General features: G+C 32.2%; 1 protein-coding gene and 1 non-coding gene across 2 annotated transcripts in view; both read right to left on the reverse strand.

The window, feature by feature from the left end:
- Positions 1–376: 376 nt before the first annotated feature.
- Positions 377–18,496, reverse strand: part of LOC111630623 (protein phosphatase methylesterase 1-like) — a 66,742-nt gene continuing 48,622 nt past the window's right edge. Inside the window, exons 11-16 of the mRNA XM_023374754.1 lie at positions 17,940–18,000; positions 17,797–17,862; positions 13,295–13,339; positions 2,049–2,113; positions 1,057–1,124; positions 377–977 (exon numbers count right to left, since the gene is read on the reverse strand). Coding sequence (XP_023230522.1) covers positions 959–977; positions 1,057–1,124; positions 2,049–2,113; positions 13,295–13,339; positions 17,797–17,862; positions 17,940–18,000 — 324 coding nt within the window. The 3' untranslated portion in view covers positions 377–958. The remainder of the gene's footprint in view (positions 978–1,056; positions 1,125–2,048; positions 2,114–13,294; positions 13,340–17,796; positions 17,863–17,939; positions 18,001–18,496) is intronic.
- Positions 3,200–3,363, reverse strand: LOC111630646. Its single transcript, XR_002757559.1, has one exon. It is a non-coding gene; the product is annotated as a U1 spliceosomal RNA (small nuclear RNA).

The following is an 18,496-nucleotide window of genomic DNA, read 5'->3' on the forward strand; positions in this document are numbered from 1 at the left end:
TTAATTTTAGGTAACAAGAAAATATTTATAGGCAACGTATACAGAATAAAGGGAAAAACAAACAAAAAGAGAAATACTATCATACTTACATGCATTTTTTACAAATCATTTGCAAGAATGTGTGTTCTACATATTATGATGTTATAAAATACATTTTATCATAGTAAAATTGACTTTTATTGAATAAACAGATCAAAATTAGAATGGAGCCAATCTGGAACAGATTACTCTACAAAATTCATCCATATTGGTTAAGTATGTGTTTAAAGAAAAAAATAAATCTTATTCTATTCTCTAAAATAACATTTTAAATAATTTCTAAGCATCCAAAAATATATATATTGATAAATATCATCCAAAAAAATTAAACAAGAAAAAAAATTTAAATTTTTCTCATAATCTAGATATTTATTAATATTTAGAATCAAAGTTATGTTTTATTTTTATATACATTTCCTGGATTCCGAGTCATATTTCTCGATACAATATTTTGGAGAAATGAGTCATAAAATTTTTACAGATTAAGAAATTGGAGATTTACAACTTAACTTTTTCCTTCTTTCATATACTATACACGAATAAAAACAGGTTTGAAAACATTTGTTTTTGTTACTAGTTTTGGCAGTGTCAGTCATTTTATGACAAAAACAAATTCCTTCTTAAGTATATCAGTTAGTTTAAGTAATGTTAATGAAGAAAATTATTAATAAGCAAACAAATATTAGACAATACATTAATGATAATAATAATATACGTGATTTATATAAGTGTTTCATTAAAACATTTAAACAATTTCTAAACACATGTTTTTGTATACAATTCTCAAATTATATACTCCTCACATAATAATTATCACAATCAATTTGTTATTTTTATATTACATTTGTAAATATATTTAAATAATATTTTTTATTTTTTTTTTGATATGGAAATTATAAACTGTTTCTCCATATAAATATTAACAAGCAGGAAAAGTTCTGAAATAAATTTAATAATTTTTATAAATATAGCATTTGTATCTAATTATATATAAATGAAGGTAAAAAAAATTATTACCTCTGGAAATTTGAAGTGGGGGTAGCAAATTTATGACGTACCACAAAAGTCGCTATGGCTTCCGCAACCTATAAAAATAATTTTCTTAATAACTTTGGTTTTGAAACATGAAAATTAATAGCATTTACATAAAGGAAATTTTTAAATTTCAGCTCAAAATTGACTGATTTACAGTAAGAACATTATCTTCATAATTTAACTTTACAGGAACTTCCAAAAAAGTTTCTATGAATCTGAAACCATTTACTTGAGTAACATTATACAATAATCCCATTTTCAGTTCACTTCAAAATGATATTCAACATCCACTTAATGTGGTTAAAATGGAACAAACAGCATACTTCAAACATAACTGCTCAAATTCAAAACTTATAAAGAACGTTAAATAGCTCTTCAATTTTGTTTTAAAGTAATGTAAAGATGGCATGATTGTATTGCATAAAAGTTAATCAAATAAATTATTTCAAGCTCCTAGAAACTCTTTCAGTGTTCTTGTCTTTGAATATAAAAACGATTAAATTTGGATTTACACTATTCAGAATTATAATAAAAAAAATTTTTTTATACATTTATATATATATATATAATCACTGCCTTTAAAACAGCTAAATAAAAACTTTATATCATATTTGTAAAAGATTTTGTATTTTTTTTAAAATTCTGAAAATATATTTTGTTTAAGCACTACGATAAATATATCCAAAATATTTATTTTCCAGAAATTAATACAATTTATTTCTGAAGTTTATTAGTTATTATTATAGTTTATAAAATATAAAATTATACACATCTGCTTGTATGACATAAAAAATGTGAAACCTCATAACCATAATCACACATTCCAGCAACAAAATTAAACATAAAAATCCAAGCTTATTTAATGCATTTGAAATTTCTTGTATTAAATTGCTATTGTTATAACTATAGAAATCTTAATGATTAAAATTTTCTAAATATTTCAAAAAATTATTTAAAAAAGAAAAAAAACTCACTTTGTCAGGCTCATCTTCATGAATAGCATGACCACATTGAGACAATACTTGCATTTGGAATTTTCCTTGATAAAAATAAATATAATTAATTCAGAATACTGTATGTTTGATCATCATCATCACCACTATTTTCATTAAAAAATGTATCTAATAATTTTTTACATTTCATATGACTTAATTTTATAAATGTTTATGGTTTATGAAAAGGAAATGAATCTACATAATAAATTGCTATTCCTCAATTCATTATATATATATAATAATAATGGTGATATAGTATATAGTAAGTGAGGTTTAAAAAAAATCTAGAAAAGATGATAATGTGTAAAAACCAAACTCAAACTTATATTATTCAAATTCAATTTATAAATCATTGCTGTTGCTAAAATTAATATATAATTTATATAATGCTTTAATAATTAATTGCTTTTATTGAAAGAAACAAACCTAAACATTTCAGTTTAGTGTTCGAAACAAACGCTAAACTGAAATGTTTGGGTTTTAAAGGAAAACATCCTCTATGTACAAATTATCATTGACCATTCTCTAGTTAAGTGATCATACTTGATTTAACAGTGCTATTTCGGTATTACATGGGCGAGTTACTCCATAAAGCAGTTTTAATACACCTAGATAAGTAAACCAACGAACAAGATCCGTTTCATTTGAAATGGACTATGTCAATGGCTCGCTAGTCCACTGTATTAAAACAGATTTACCAGGCATCGTGCAGTCATACACAAAATAGTTGTTGGCGTTACTCTCATACAAAAAAAAATCAGTCCAAATTCGCTATTAATTTTTAAAACCGTAGAAAATTGCGAATTCTATTTTCAAAATTATAAACCATAAGTTAATAGAATTAAATAGGATTATAACGCAAAAACCTGTTTTGTTCAATATACTTCAGTTTTCGAATTTATTCAAAAAGGCCTTTTCCGTAGAAAAAAAAACATTACATTTTTAACGCTATCTGTTGGGATCGCAATCAAAGAGATTACAATCTGTCTTAATTCATTTCGTCGACGGCAGCAAAGTTTTACAAATTCGATTCGCATTAAATTAAATTATGGGAAAGCCGACGTGGAATTACAAAAACAAAGGCCGGTGCAAGCGCAGTGACTGACGTACTACTTTTTATTTATTATAGGGAGGGGATAGCGCGAACGCAGTCCCCGCTACCAAAAATTACACGCCCCATCTGCCCCAGTTTGGGGTAGTGGCAGGTGTCAGCCTGACCGAAGTGCAATGGCCAAGCCTCTCCCTGGAGGAGCCGCCATCGGGACCACGGCTGACCCCGGCGCCAGGTAAGTATGCTCTACACGCTGCCATCCTCGCCCTTATCCGCCGCGCGACGTCGTTTCGCGGGTGTCGTTTCCTTTGCGTCGTCTTCGTCTCCCCACGCCTTCTCGCCCCCGACAGTTAATGTACGCAAATGACGGTGTCAATCATCGCCTTACAAATTTCTAATTAATCTCTCGTGTGTTGTCGCGTAATTATTCTTTAAAATAACTGTCAATGAAAAAGCCATAGTGTCTGGCATTGGCGACATCTGGTGGCATAAAATGAAGTAAATCCGAATTCAATTTTTTGCGCTTTTAAAAACTTTTAAAATTTATTACGTCAACGCCTTTAGATTTGATTGCATTAAAAATTTTTAATAAAATAAAAAAACTCCTTTTTTCGTTTTTCTTATTTTATTATTATTATTTCTAGATTGCATTTTCATTGCTTTAATACGATTTTCATATAAATTAAATTAGCATATCAGCTAATTTTATTGCGAAAATATATTTGTATTAAAAACATGAAATTTTCGGAAGGATGAATAAGAAAAACTAGAAAGGAAGGAAACTAAAGAGTTCTAATAGAATTATGGAAGTTATTAATTGTGGAAGAATTAATGATGTTGTGGAATTATAATGGCAATTGTATTACTATAAAAAGCTTAAAAAATAAATTTTAATAGAAAAAAAATAAATAAAAATAATTTAGTCCTTTGTTGTATTCATAATTAATTTCCAAAAATAATCTTTTATATAAAATTGAACAACAAATATAATTATTTAAATAGCCAGAAAAAATGATTTTTTATAAATAGAATTTTACATATTCAAGATTATTTCTAAAATCAAATTCTTCTTTCCTTATATTTAAACAGATTTAAGTCATACGACTATTATTTTAATTATATAAAAATTCATTTATTTCACCTAATAGTGTAGAGAGCTATAATATTAACTTAAATTTAACTAAATCGAAATTTGCTAATTCATGTCAAGTCAATTTTAAAACAATATAAAATTAAAAATTAGCTTTGATTGACTGATGTAGTTTGCTTTAAAGTATTGATTAACAATTCTTATTGTATTACAAAAGGAAAATTATGCTGTGATCATCACTTTCAAATATTTTTAATAAACTGATAAAATAACATCACTTAAATGAAACTTTGTTAAAAGTTTATATTAAACTAAAATCAAGTATCATTTTTATTCATTAAACTTTAACATTAATTGATATTTAGCAACAAATATTAACTAAAATAAAAATAACTGTTGAATTACACATAGATAAGAAATAACAAAATGCATTTCTTAGCAAATTTAATCAAATTTCTTACATAACATATTATATAATTATCTCAAATATTTTTGTTTTGGGAATTCATCTTCAGGGAATAAAGCAAATAGAAAAAAATATATCTAAAACTTGAAGAAAATTAAACAGAATAGATTATTTGAAAATGTTATTTTTTCATTCTAACAACGTCAAAAACGTATTTAAATAATAATTTCTACTGTAAAATTTAATATATTTAAACATATTACATATTTAATCATACATATATTACATAATATTAATACATATTTAAATACAGTAATACCTCGACTTACGCGATTTTCAAATCTCGTCGATTCGTTTTTTGTTTGAGCGGCACGCAACTCTAATTACTCACTCCCCCCACACTATTGTTCAGCTTACATGTTCGGACGTGCCGCGCGGAATCGACACATAGCTACAGTTTATTTTGTGTTATTTATTTCTGTGTTTGTTATATCTACGGAGACTCGAGAGACTCTATGTGGTGATTTCTTGTAACCGTGAACGAATCAAAAGACGAGATAAGATTAACGAGAACATTTATTATCTTACATACATCCGACTTACACAAATTACACAAATTGTGAAATTATACCCCGACTTACGCGGTTATCGCTCGGTTCCACCTATCGCGTAAGTTCGGGGTATTACTGTATGTAATTTTTAAGGACATTATGTCAGAATCTCAGACTTTGTCCAGGATAAAATTACTTATGAATTAATCATTCCTGCATTTCGTAATTCAGATCTTTAAGCTTGGTTTACGTGGTCATATTAACCACTATAAATGAATGAAACAAATACTAACTAAAATGGAACATTGTTGCATTGTACTAAATGAAAACAAACTAAGTTAGGACATGATTAGTTAAAAAGGTTTACAGCACTAGTTGTGAAAAGTTTATTAGTCAAACAAACTGAAGTTCAACAAAAGTTCAGATATTCTCAAATCGTAATGAGCTAGTCAAACATTTGAAAAAGGGACAAACTTGTAGTTCATATGCCAATGTGAACTTAGCTTTATACTAAGAGAAATATACATAAGCTCTCTCAAATATTCATCAATTCTCTGTTGCTCTTAAACTATTACTCAGTCCTCTTCTAAAATCTAATGTCTTCTCTAATATAGTTACATAGTTAGATATTCTGTTAAACATTTCATAATCAGAAAAAATATATTTCTTGGTAGACTATACATACTGGATGAGATGAGTCTATTTCATTTGGTCCTTTCCCACGCTGCTGAGGTAATAACGATTCCACGGCAGAGTCGACCTTATATTGTAGGCTACTCGTCTGCCATCCAATGCAAAAAAGTTGAAATAGTACTCTAGCGGTGGCACAATGATAAAATTAATAAATACATTTAAAAAAATTGCCAGAACAGCGTGTGAAAGGACCAAATGAAATAGACTCATCCAGTTATACTACTGTTTGTGTTGTGTTAGTCACAGTGCCTCCTGTGGATATGTTGTGTCTCGTGGATTACGTGTTGTTTATTGTGTGTTATTGTCTAACCAGGGCTGTTTGGATTTAACAGGTGTCTAACCAATATAGACAGTGTTGGGATAACTGGGCACCACCTGTCTAAGTTTGATTTGTTTGGAGGGACCCCAGATTCGAAGATCGGTTCATCCCCCCTTCTGTCTCTCCAGGTCACCAAGTGCAGACAGGTGCCACATCTGGCACTTGTTGACAACAGCGGACAGGTTCCGGTTGACTAGCAGCCATTGTTTCCAAGGCTAGCTTGGCCTCCCTCTTCAATACTCTGCCCATACTGACTGAATACATCAATCTTGTTGGTGTGGTTGTGACTTTGGCTACTTCTTACACTTTGTAACTCTCTTCCTACCATTTTCCTGTTGGCATAACCCTCGTCTGGACTTGTACCTTCAGCCTACAAAGTGACTTTACCAATAACACAGCTTGTGCTGGCAACACTGCAACTTTACAGTCAAATCTGACTGGGTGCGTTCACTCCATTTTTCGTTGTTCTTACCAACCCTATCCTTTTCCCTCTGCCCTACTTGTTTGGTAGATCTACGGTGCGTTGCTCCTCTGGCAACTGGGCCATTCTTTACACCTACCTCTTCTACACTTTTGTTTCATCATGGCACATACTGTCTTGGACGAATTCTTGGACAATTCACACCAGGTCATTGACGAGGTCAAGAGCTATTGTACCAAAAACTCTAAGGCTCACTTGGGAACTGTTATGCATGTTCAATACATCTCAGAACAATTTTCAAAGATAATTGACATGGCTACAAGAATCATCAAAACCAGCTTTACGCCTACTTCTCATTTAAATTCCACTTCTCCTGGAACCCCAGTAAGAAAAGGGGCTAGGACTTCCAAGTACAATGAAATTCTCAGTGTAGGCACAACACCGCCGATGCCTGTTCTACTTCCACCTGGCATGCATCGTACAGTGAACAACCAACTGCAGTCAAATGAAGGACTTTGCAACAACTTATTACTTCAGGTTTTGGAAAAATTTAAAGACGGTGTGATCGAAAAAAGCCTCTCTTCATTAACTAATATCTCTGATAAAATGGATTGCAAACTGAACATAGTCACCTCGAAGCTGGACGAGATTCACATTTGCAACGAGAGGATCAGCGATCATGTACTGCACCTAACCAACAACCTAGAGAGGGATATTTCAAATAGGAACATTGAAAAACTCTCTAAGTTAGAAAAACTCATGGAAGATGGTCCCACCAACTGCAAGGCATCACAATCATACAGCACAGTCCTGCAATCTGGGAAAGTTGTTAATCCAGCTGACAACATTAAAACTCCCATGGCTAAATCTGAAGTCTTGCTCCTTTACAGCAATGCGGATGATAAAAGCTGCAACAAATTAAGGAAAGTAATACAGGAAAAAGTCAAGCCCTCCCATTTCTGCATTGGCATTGAGAAAATTTGCAACATTGGACGTGGTGGACTTGCCATCGATCTAAGGAATATGGAGGATGTCAGAATATTACAAAAATACATTGAAGATAAAATACCCAAGGTTTCTGCCAGAATACCTAAGAAAAGATTGCCATATGTCCCTATATATTCTGTGCCTGCTAAAATCACTCGTGACAAACTACCTAGACTTATATATACCCAGAATGACATCATTAGTCAATATCTCACAGAGGAGGAATTGAGGGACTCGTTCTCTGTAAAGTTTGCCACAGGAAAGAAAAATAGTGCTTACATTAACTGGGCAGTAGAAGTATCGCCACATATTAGAAAACTGCTGCTAAATCTAGGCAAACTAAGTCTAGAATGGTCTAAATGCAAAGTGGTGGATTTCTGTCCTATTGTTCAATGCTACCGTTGCTGTAGATTTGGGCATACCACCAAAACATGTACACAAATCATTGCAACCTACAGCCATTGCTGTGGTGAACATACTTTCAAAGACTGTCCCAACAGAAATGACAAACCCAGCTGTATCAACTGCAAGACCCTTAAGAACAAAACCAATCATAACGCCCGTGAAAGCTCTTGCCCAGCTTACCTGAAAAACAAACAAGAAATAATCTCAAGAACTGAATATGGAACAGATTGACAACTCTAAAATTTGTTTTCTGCAAATCAATCTAGACAGAGGCATTAGCGCCACCTCTCATCTCAACACTCAGCTCAGTAATTACAATATCATACTCACGCAAGAGCCATACTATATCCGGAACACTCCCGCTTGTCTACCGAAATATTGCAGCACTGTTCAAAGCACTAATGGGCAATGACCATCATTGTCAGCAAGGACCTTACTGTCCTTCACCATAGACATCTCGGCAGTGAGCATATGGTTTGCATTGAGGTCAGCACCAAGTTAGGAAGGCTTATTGTGGTTAACATCTACTGCCCACCCAGCGATAACATCGACAATATCCTTTCTAAGATACAAAATATTATCAACTGCTTCCAGGGGGAGAACATCATCATTGCTGGAGACACAAATTCTCACTCCCCTTGCTGGAGGGGTGATCAGCTTGACAACAAAGGTAACATTCTGGAGGATTTCTTTGCTTCTAATAACCTTTTAGTCATCAACAACCCGTTCTCTCCATCTACTTTTACCTCTAGCAGAGGAAAAAGCTGGATCGACATTACGTCATGTTCCATCAACTGCCAACCCCTCATCTCTGACTGGAAGGTTCTCTTGGAAGACTCTTTCTGGGCACTCTTACATCACCTTCACCTCCAAGACACCCACCTATCCTAACCGCAACAGAAAGTATAACATCTCTCGTGCTGACTGGCTTGGAATTCAACGCTATCCCACTATACATCTTGTAGACTCCGACCAGGGGCGCCGCTAGCTGTTTGAACGCCCGTGTGCAATACCGATTATGCCGCCCCCTGTTTAACTACGATTACCTATGCTGAGCTTGCCAGAAAGGCTCTTTGCCGCCCCCTGGACGTGCCGCCCGCACGCCTTGCACGCCCGCCCTGACTCCGACAACCAGAATATAGATCTACTCGTCACTCACTGGACACCAACATACAGCTCATCTCCAACGCCTGTGAACTCTACATTCCTAGGACTTCCCCTAAAGGAAGACAGGTTCTATGGTGGAATCATACCCTTTCTGACCTTCGTAAGACCAACAACCGACTCCGCAAAATATACCAACGTACTTTCATGGAACTCGAATGATCTACCCACAGAACTCAATACCTTCAACATCAACGGATCTACAAGAAGGAAATTAAGAAATCCAAGCTCAAATCCTGGCGTGACTACTGCTCCAAGGCCTCTAATAATCCTTGGGGCTACATCATGAAATTATGTACCAACAAGCTATGACACAGTCACATTATTTCTACGACTAATATTAATGATACATATACTAAAAACCTAGAGGAGACAGTTCAGGCCCAAATGGATAACTTCTGCTTTAGAGACCCACCTGAACTGGACAACAACTTCCATAGTAATATTAGAAACAACACCCATGATAATACAAATACTGCAGACATGCTGCCATTCATTTATGAGGAAATAGATCACATATTCAACACTCTCAAACGTGGTAAAGCCCCTGGTGTAGACTATATCACAACTGATATTGCCAAGCAAATTTGGAGGCTCATTCCCGATGCCCTACTATAGATTTTCAATAGCTGTCTAGAGCACGGTATTTTCCCCAAAGCCTGGAATATTGCCAATATTATACCCATTCCTAAACCAGGCAACCCTGATGACTACTGCCCAATTTCTCTTTTACCAGTTATGGGAAAGGACTTGGAAAAACTAATTAATAACAGGCTCATCTGGCATGTTGAAAAAGGCAATTACTTCAGCAACTACCAATATGGTTTCAGACCCCAACGTTCTGCCCCCCCAAGCCATCAACAACGTCGTCAGCAACATCAAGTCCTTACTCAACAACTACAAATACATTCTAGAAATCAGTCTAGATATCTCCAAGGCCTTTGACCATGCCTGGTGGCCTCTCATCTTACAGCATCTTAAAAGATATCAACTGCCCTTCTAACCTATACAAACTTATCAAAGACTATCTAAATGACAGAGTTGCCATCCTCCAATATGGCGATCACAAGTGTGTGCAGAAGGTAGAGCGTGGCTGCCTGCAGGGGTCCGTATGCAGCCCCACCCTATGGAACATTGCGTTTGATTCTTTCCTTAATGAGGACTTCGGACAAGATTCCATCACAGCTTATGCCAATGATGTAATCCTACTTATCGGCAGTAATTCCAGAGCAGGGCTAGAGCACAGAGCAGACTTGATATTAAAAAACATTTGCACTTGGGGAGAAAACAACAAACTTAGCTTCATTGCTCACAAAACCAAGTGTATTATGTTCAATAAACCTCGTGATAAAAATTTATATGCCCGTGTCCCAACAATCAAGATGCATGGCAAATCTATTAGAGTAGCTAAATCTTTAAAATACTTGGAAATTACTCTAGACCCAACTCTTACTTGGACCCAACATATCAAGAATATTGCAGATCGAATTGGACTTATCTTTCATACTTTTGGCAAGTACGCAAAAAATAAACGAGGCCTCAACTCCGAGGCCATGGCGACCATATATGACTACATTTTTATCCCAACCTTGACCTACGCTTGCAGCACCTGGGGGCAGGCAGCCCACAAAGTCCATCCTCGCAGGTCCTTAACATCAGCACAATGCAAAGCTCTGCTCCTTATTACAAAGGCCTATTGTACTGCCCCAACTGTTGGTTTGCAGGTGATTGCTAAGAAACCTCCAGTTGAGATGGTCATTGACGTTTTTCACAAGCATTGGAGGCTTAAATGGGGGCACGACACTAATATTAACCCCTCCCACAGCATCGGTGTGAAAGATCTGGAAGTAACCATCCCTTTCTATCTAGTTCAGTTCCCAGGTCATCATAATCCGATTAATTTTGACGTTAATATAAATACCAAAATTGAACTTTTTACAGACAGCTCCAGAATGGACAATCATGTTGGATGCAGCTTTGTGGCCTACTGTGATGGCAACGAAATCTTCCACGAGCGACTGACTTGCTGACCACTGCTCCATCTTTCAAGCCGAACTTTTTGCCATCAATTCTGCCCTCCACTGGTGTGAAAATAACTACAAGAGCCATAACATTAATATTATAACTGACAGTCAGGCAGCTATTGCCATTATCAAAAGCAAGAAACCTCATGAACTGGTAACTGACATCTACAACACAACTATGGCTTCCTCAAACAACTACTCCTTAATCTGGACCCGTGCTCATCAGGGTAATCCTGGAAACGAGACAGCTGACACTCTTGCAAAATCTGCCACCAACGACTCGTCTCTTTCTATCACTTACAATAAAATAAATAAATCCACCCTTAAAAACTTACTGTGGAATAACCTTCTACATGAGTGGCAAAATACCTGGAATACTCGGCAATCTATCACTAAAAAACTCTTCCCCATCATCACTAACTTATTCCAATACAAATGGATCAAAATTAACCACCTCAGAACCCAGTTTTATACTGACCATGGCAATTTCCTTAATTACTTAAACAGGTTTTTCTCTTACTCAACTAATATCTGTCCTCTCTGTGACATTCAGGACGGGGCCTCTCACTATATTTTTAACTGCCCAATGCTTGAGGCTGAACGGCTACAACTTAAAACCATCATTAACTCAAGGGGCATCCAATGGCCATGCAACCTCAATGATCTGGTTAATGACCAAACTACCTACACCTACTTTACCCAGTACTTCAGACTTGTCGATAATCGTTCCTCCATAACTCTTCCCTGATCCTCATCGCTTGGACTGAATCCCAAAATCTGTATTCTGTACCTGTTCTTACTTACTATCATATATTGTATTATGTATTGGTTTTAATTAATTTGTCTTAATTATATCAATGTAAATTGTCTTGATTTAATACCAATTTTATGTATGAATTGATCATAAGTTATATCTCAAATTTATGCTATCTGTTTAATCAATCTACTTCTAACACTTTGTACTTCATGTATTTGTTTTCGCATTTGTTACCGGTTGTGCTACATGCAGTACCGGTGTTGTACTTCCTTGTACAGCAATAAAATATTGAATTGAATTGAGTATGTATAGTCCAAGAAATATATATTTTTGTAAATCTAAATTCGTCCTGACAATCTTTTTAAATTTCATAATCACCTTTCTATGCTCTTTCAGTCATTCCAATATACTTATAATTTATTCTCCTTGTCATTCTTAATAAATATCAGAGTCCACTGTATTCATGCTCTTCATTTCTATCCTTCTCATTCTTAACCAAACTAGAAAATCATATTCCTCTCCAGAATATAATTTTCTTTTTAAGATAGATATTGTTTTGGAAAAAGAAACTAGTGTTAAAAAAATGAACAGAAAATTATAAATCTCTTCAACAAATTCTCATTACAATTATGGTTAACGTGGCGACAGTTTTGATCATAAATCCAAAAGTTGCCACCAGGAGAAACTCTGAACTTAACAGACCTGGCAACCTGTCCCAAAGACCTCACTTTGTATTTAAACCTCATTTCGTATGCACACGTGTCAATTCTGTTTAGATCATGTAATATAATAGTCTAAAAAATTAAGTTATTGAATTTTTTGTTTGTAGCCTGGTTCGTAAGGTAATTATTTACAAACTAGCGCTACAGTTAATTGCTATACATCTATAGATCTTTCCAACTATTCTTCTATGTTTAATATCTGAGATCCCTTATTCAATTAAAAATTTTATGCTAATCTGTATAAATTGTAATAGTACTTAGTTCAAGTAAAAAACAGACAAGAAAACCAAAAAATTAGTCATATAAACATATAGAAAAACCAACAAATTGGAATAATTAATATTTTTACGATGCGCTACAAGTATTTTAATTTCTTTTCCTATTAACTTTTTCAATTTTTATTTCAAGATAATGCAACTTAGCTCATTTCTCTCATATTCGCTAGCAATCACATTATAAATTAAGTACATCTTAATAGACAAAACATAAAATCACAAAATAAGCCAACAAAAACCAAGAATTTTGCATAAAATCATGATATATCACTACTACATAATGATTATAAACTATGATTATAGTGTTTATAATAAAATAAATAACTATATATATATAACTATAGTTAATAAAATTCTTACCTTGCATTTGTCCAATTGTTAGGACTTTGTCTAACCTATCCACACCTAATTTATAAAGAAAATTTTAAATCAGTTCCTTATTTTATAACTGATAAATCATATTAGAAAGCAAAAATTAATTACTACTATTATAAAGTAGTAGTAATTTATTTTATATATTTATTAAGGAAAAATGTAAATGCTATCTTTTTCATTTATTACTTTGATAAATAAAAAAGAAATTTTATAATTTTCTCTTCTTTTATTACGCTCATTCATTTTCTACAATATTTTCAAATTCCCAAATTTCAATATCAACAAAAAATCATTAGCCTGCCATCTTGTGTTAAGATTGATGATTAGAAATTAAATAAATCAGAAATTTCTTTCTATCCAATAACATGGTTATATTTAAAGGACAATCATACCGCAGATTGCTGGTTGACAAAGATGTATCTTATTTTATTCTTAAAATTTCTCCAATACTGTACATTCTGGTCTCTAAGTCCCTATTCATTTGAAGTAGAAAATTCTATCACAGGAAAAAAATTTTTCCTCTATATTACTGAATAGTTGAAATTAAAGATATAATACAGACATATTTGTTAAATAATTATCTAAAAAATCTATTACAAAAATAGCTTAAAAAGAGTATGAATAGTAATAAAAAGAAAAAAGAAAACAACAGTGATCTATAAAAAATTTGAATATAATCCTTTAATTTTTACACAATTACAAAACACATTTAAACAGTATAATATATTTTTGGCTCTGTTTTATACAATGTTTGTTAGTTTGTTAATAAATCATACAAAAAATGAGATTAACAATAAACTAGTAGGATGTTAAAACTCAGAATACAGGAACCTTACAATATAATTTACATAATTATTACATTATTATTATTACAATATAATTATGTAAATTATTCCACTGCCAGGCATTGTATAAATACAGGATTTGAATTGAATTTAAATAAAACAAGAAATTAAAAAAAAAAAAAAATAATAATAATTATAAAAGAAAACTAAAAAAGGAACATTTACAAATTTTAAAGTATAGAAAAAAATTTAACTGTATGAATGATAACATTGAGTTACAATTTAATAATATTTGGTTATCATTGGTATGAGTTATAGAGAGTGCCACTAGTTCAAAACTTTTCCATAGTTTACAAAATAAGTTTAAAATAGTGATGTTGATGTTTTATTTTGATCAGAATGGTATGATGTGTTTTTTTTAATAAAGTTTCAAATCATTGAAATATATAAACCTTTTGTTAATATTTGCTATGTACCATGCTGTAAAGTAAAATTTTAATTGTTTAGAATATATTTTATTTGTCATATATAATGTGACAAAGAAAAAATTCTTTACAATAGCATTTTCTATTTCAACTGAAGAGGAATTAGAGTCCAAAATGTATATTTTGGATAAATTAAATGAATAAAATAAGATATATCTGTGTCAACTAGTTAGTGACTTGTGGTGTGATTGTCCTTTACATATAACCACATTGTTATTGGATATAAAAAAATAAATTTGAGGACAAAAAGCTTCATTACATAAATCAGAAATTCAGGAAAATTAACAGAGCTGGGCTGAAACTTGCATTTTTGCTTACCAAGAAGATATATTACTAATAATTCAATCTGGATTGCCATTCAATCTTTACTTCAGACATATATAGTAGTAATAAGGGCTTATCACACCAGTGATAATAAGCACAAACATTCAGGTATCAATGTAGTACAACTTATACAATGTAGTATTCTATTTTATTTAATTATACCAAGAGCAAAAAGCAATTCTTTGTAATAATTTCGTTACGTTTGTAGAATAATTTGCCTAGATCCCAGTCAATATTTAAGCATAAGCCCTCATCTATTAAATTAAGACTTAACACTGACATCTGGTTTATTAAGAGAAGATGGAATGAAGGTTGGCCATTAAGATGTTAGTCACCACTTCTTCATCAGATGTTGCCTGTACCACACCACCTTCATAACTGCTCTGAACCTTGAAGTAATGCCACCTTCAAACTACATTGTTTTATTGTTATGGTATGTATTAGGATTTCTCATTTCCCGGTCTTTTGCTTGTCCTGGGATTCCAGGATAAAAGTGAACTGTTTCCTGGGATAGAATTAATTATTTTTAAGATATACAAAATATCTTGAAATCAAATGATACAATTATTTTTCATTTTTTAAAGTAATTTTAAAGTTCTGTAACATCCAAAATCATATTAATAATGCTGTGTAAGACATATAATAAAAATTACCTTTGAATTACGTAGACATTTTCACAAATAGAAAAAAATTTATTAAAGTTAGCTGGAAACTGCATACAACAAAAAAAAAAAAAAAAATGCTTTGAATTGAGTTAAAAATTAAAAAAAAATGAACTTAGATCAAACTTCTAACTTAGAAGGTAATTTTCGTTTTTTAAATAAAATATAATACAAAATATTGTAAACTTTTATAAGATTTTAAAAAGCAAAGATGGTCAATACTCCGATAACTCACTCTAATTCTTATTTTAGTAATGAAAAGTCTTGCCACCGAGAATGCCCTTTCCGATTCAATTGATGTGATTGGAATAGTGTTTAATGCATTTAAGAGAAGACAGATATTATGTGTTTTTTCACCTGTAGCCTGGAAGATTTCGAGTTCGTTTTCGAGATTGTAGTACTTCTTTCGCTCTCTAGTATTCTTGATTTGTCTACCTTGGCTGCTTTAATAGCGGCATCAAGCTTAGAGCTCGATAATTCGGCAATTCATTTGGCTTTAATAATCAGGTTTATGAAGAAAAACTTCATACTTGCAGACTTTGTACTCGTTTGTATCCTTGCCCAATTTGCACAATCTGGCGTCAGGCATTTATTGAAGCTACTGGGCATGGTTAAAACTCAAGACAGCGTAAGCACAATTATTCCAGATATTACAGGTTCCGACAAGTAAAGAATTTTTATAGTCCTGCCACAAATAAGCTATATATTGATTATTGACCATTTGTGACATGCTATAACGAGCAAAAATTTAAAAAAAATAATAGGTAGGTTTAAAATTAATAAATACAAATGTATTCTGACAGTGAATGAGTTAATTATGCTTTCTATTTGCAAAATTCCTCAACCTTAACACAAAATAAGAAAAAAAGTGAATTTTTAAGAAATTTGCGGGATTTCCCAGGTTAAAAAAACAACCGGGATCCCGGAATCCCATTTGAGAAACCCTAGTATGTATATATAATTCGTTTTTGTAATAATATTTTATATTTGTTAATATTATTCCAAAACTGTTAACCTGCTAATTTTTTAAACTGTTTATATTAGTAATCTTTATGTCATGCTACCTTGTAACATTATGAAGCTATCTTATGCCTGTCTCTTTTGCACCCATTTAATATTTACTGATCATACTGTTATGGGGGTTTATTTGTCTTGTATAATTTTAAGTATAACAACCTTTTTTTATATTAATACCAACTGAAGAGGGACTATTTTCAATAGTCCAAAATGCATTTTGGTTATTTATGTTAATTACTCATACTCATGTAATTGATTTTTACTGTACATCACTTTTTGTTTTATTAAAAGTACTACATTGATACCTGAGTGTTTGTGCTTATTATCACTGATGTGATAAGCCCTTACTATTATGTACCTCACATTAGTAGATATTTTATTTTATTATACCAAGGGCTAAAAAGTAATTCTTTGTAATAATTTCATATACAGTAGTTTAAAATATACTTATACAAGTTAATTGTCAAGTTCACTGGGAACATCTAGATAACAACCTCTCTCCTATAATATCAGCTAACTTTAAACTCATTCCAACATGATTTATACACATGCTTAATAGATGAAACCTGGGGCTGTATTCTGGTCACTGTCTCTAGTCTCTCACAAGCTGGTTGCTGATTGGCTAATCCAAATGATTAGCCAATCAGCAACCGGCTTGTGAGAGACCAGAGACAGTGACCAGAATATGGCCCCTGAATTAGTCAACTGTAAACCTAAACTGCTAGATTTTCAGGCTACATTGTACATTAATATAGTCTACATATCAGTCAGTTTAGACTTAAAATTGATTCATACTGGCTTCAATTATTGTTTATACATACACAAATGTTTTTAATGGAATGTTTAAACTTTACTCTTCAGAATTATATGATTATAAACTGCCCAAAATATATAATTATTATATTTTTAAACAGAAATTTATTATTATGCTGTTATGCTATGCTCTGATGTTACCATCCTAAAATTCTCTTTCTTTAGTATCAGAATGGTCATCCCATTCTGATGAATATTATGCAGAAAATACAAGTTATAATTATACACAATCATCACTCAATCATAATTTGCCACAGGAATTTCAAAATGTATCTAAAATGTTCGTGTACCAATTACAATCAGTATTTACATAGATTACAATAAGGTAGATTTTAATTCACCATTTTATACAAAAACAATATTTTACATATACATAATTTTATTATTAAATAAATACAAACCTGCAAGCAATAGCAGCTTAGGAACAGAACTTGATAAAAACATTTGTGATAAACCTTCAAACCAACCTGAAAATGTAATTGTAATAAATCTGTAAATTTTATAAACTTATTGAATTATAATATTTGAAAATCCTGAATCTTACCTCCCCAATATTTCTCTGTTTTAGACAAATCTATTCTCCAAGTAAATTGATTATTTCTGACCTAAATATAACAAACAACATAAATTTCATTTTTAATAAAAATTTATCTACATTTTAACAACTGTAATGTAACTCAAACATGTGGGTAGCAAATCTATTTAAAAATAATCAAAAATTACTTTCTATTTAAAATGAATGCATGTAAAATATAATTCAGTGGTACCTTGATTTACGAGTGTACCAACTTAAGTTTTTCAAGATACAAGCCTTCTCTCAGCCAATTTTTTGCATTGAGTTGAGAGCTAAATTTGAGGTTATGAGCCAGCTTCAGATACCCATCCACTAGTTGGTGCAGTGAATGCCACAGCAAACCATAGATTAAGAAAAAGAAGATGGAAAACTGCCATAATTTCATCATTTTTGTTACTCGTCTTAGCTTAGCTTATAGAAAAACATGTGATTGAGTGATGTAGGCATTACTGTAGTTCATTTCAGGTTGTATGTGGTGCCACCATCTCTCATTTCTCAAATTTTCCATCTTTTCTTTCTTTATTTAT

The sequence above is a fragment of the Centruroides sculpturatus genome, unplaced genomic scaffold (genome assembly GCF_000671375.1).
Source record: "Centruroides sculpturatus isolate CEXI.00-Female unplaced genomic scaffold, Cexi_2.0 scaffold348, whole genome shotgun sequence".
In the NCBI taxonomy this organism is placed as follows: Eukaryota; Metazoa; Arthropoda; class Arachnida; order Scorpiones; family Buthidae; genus Centruroides; species Centruroides sculpturatus.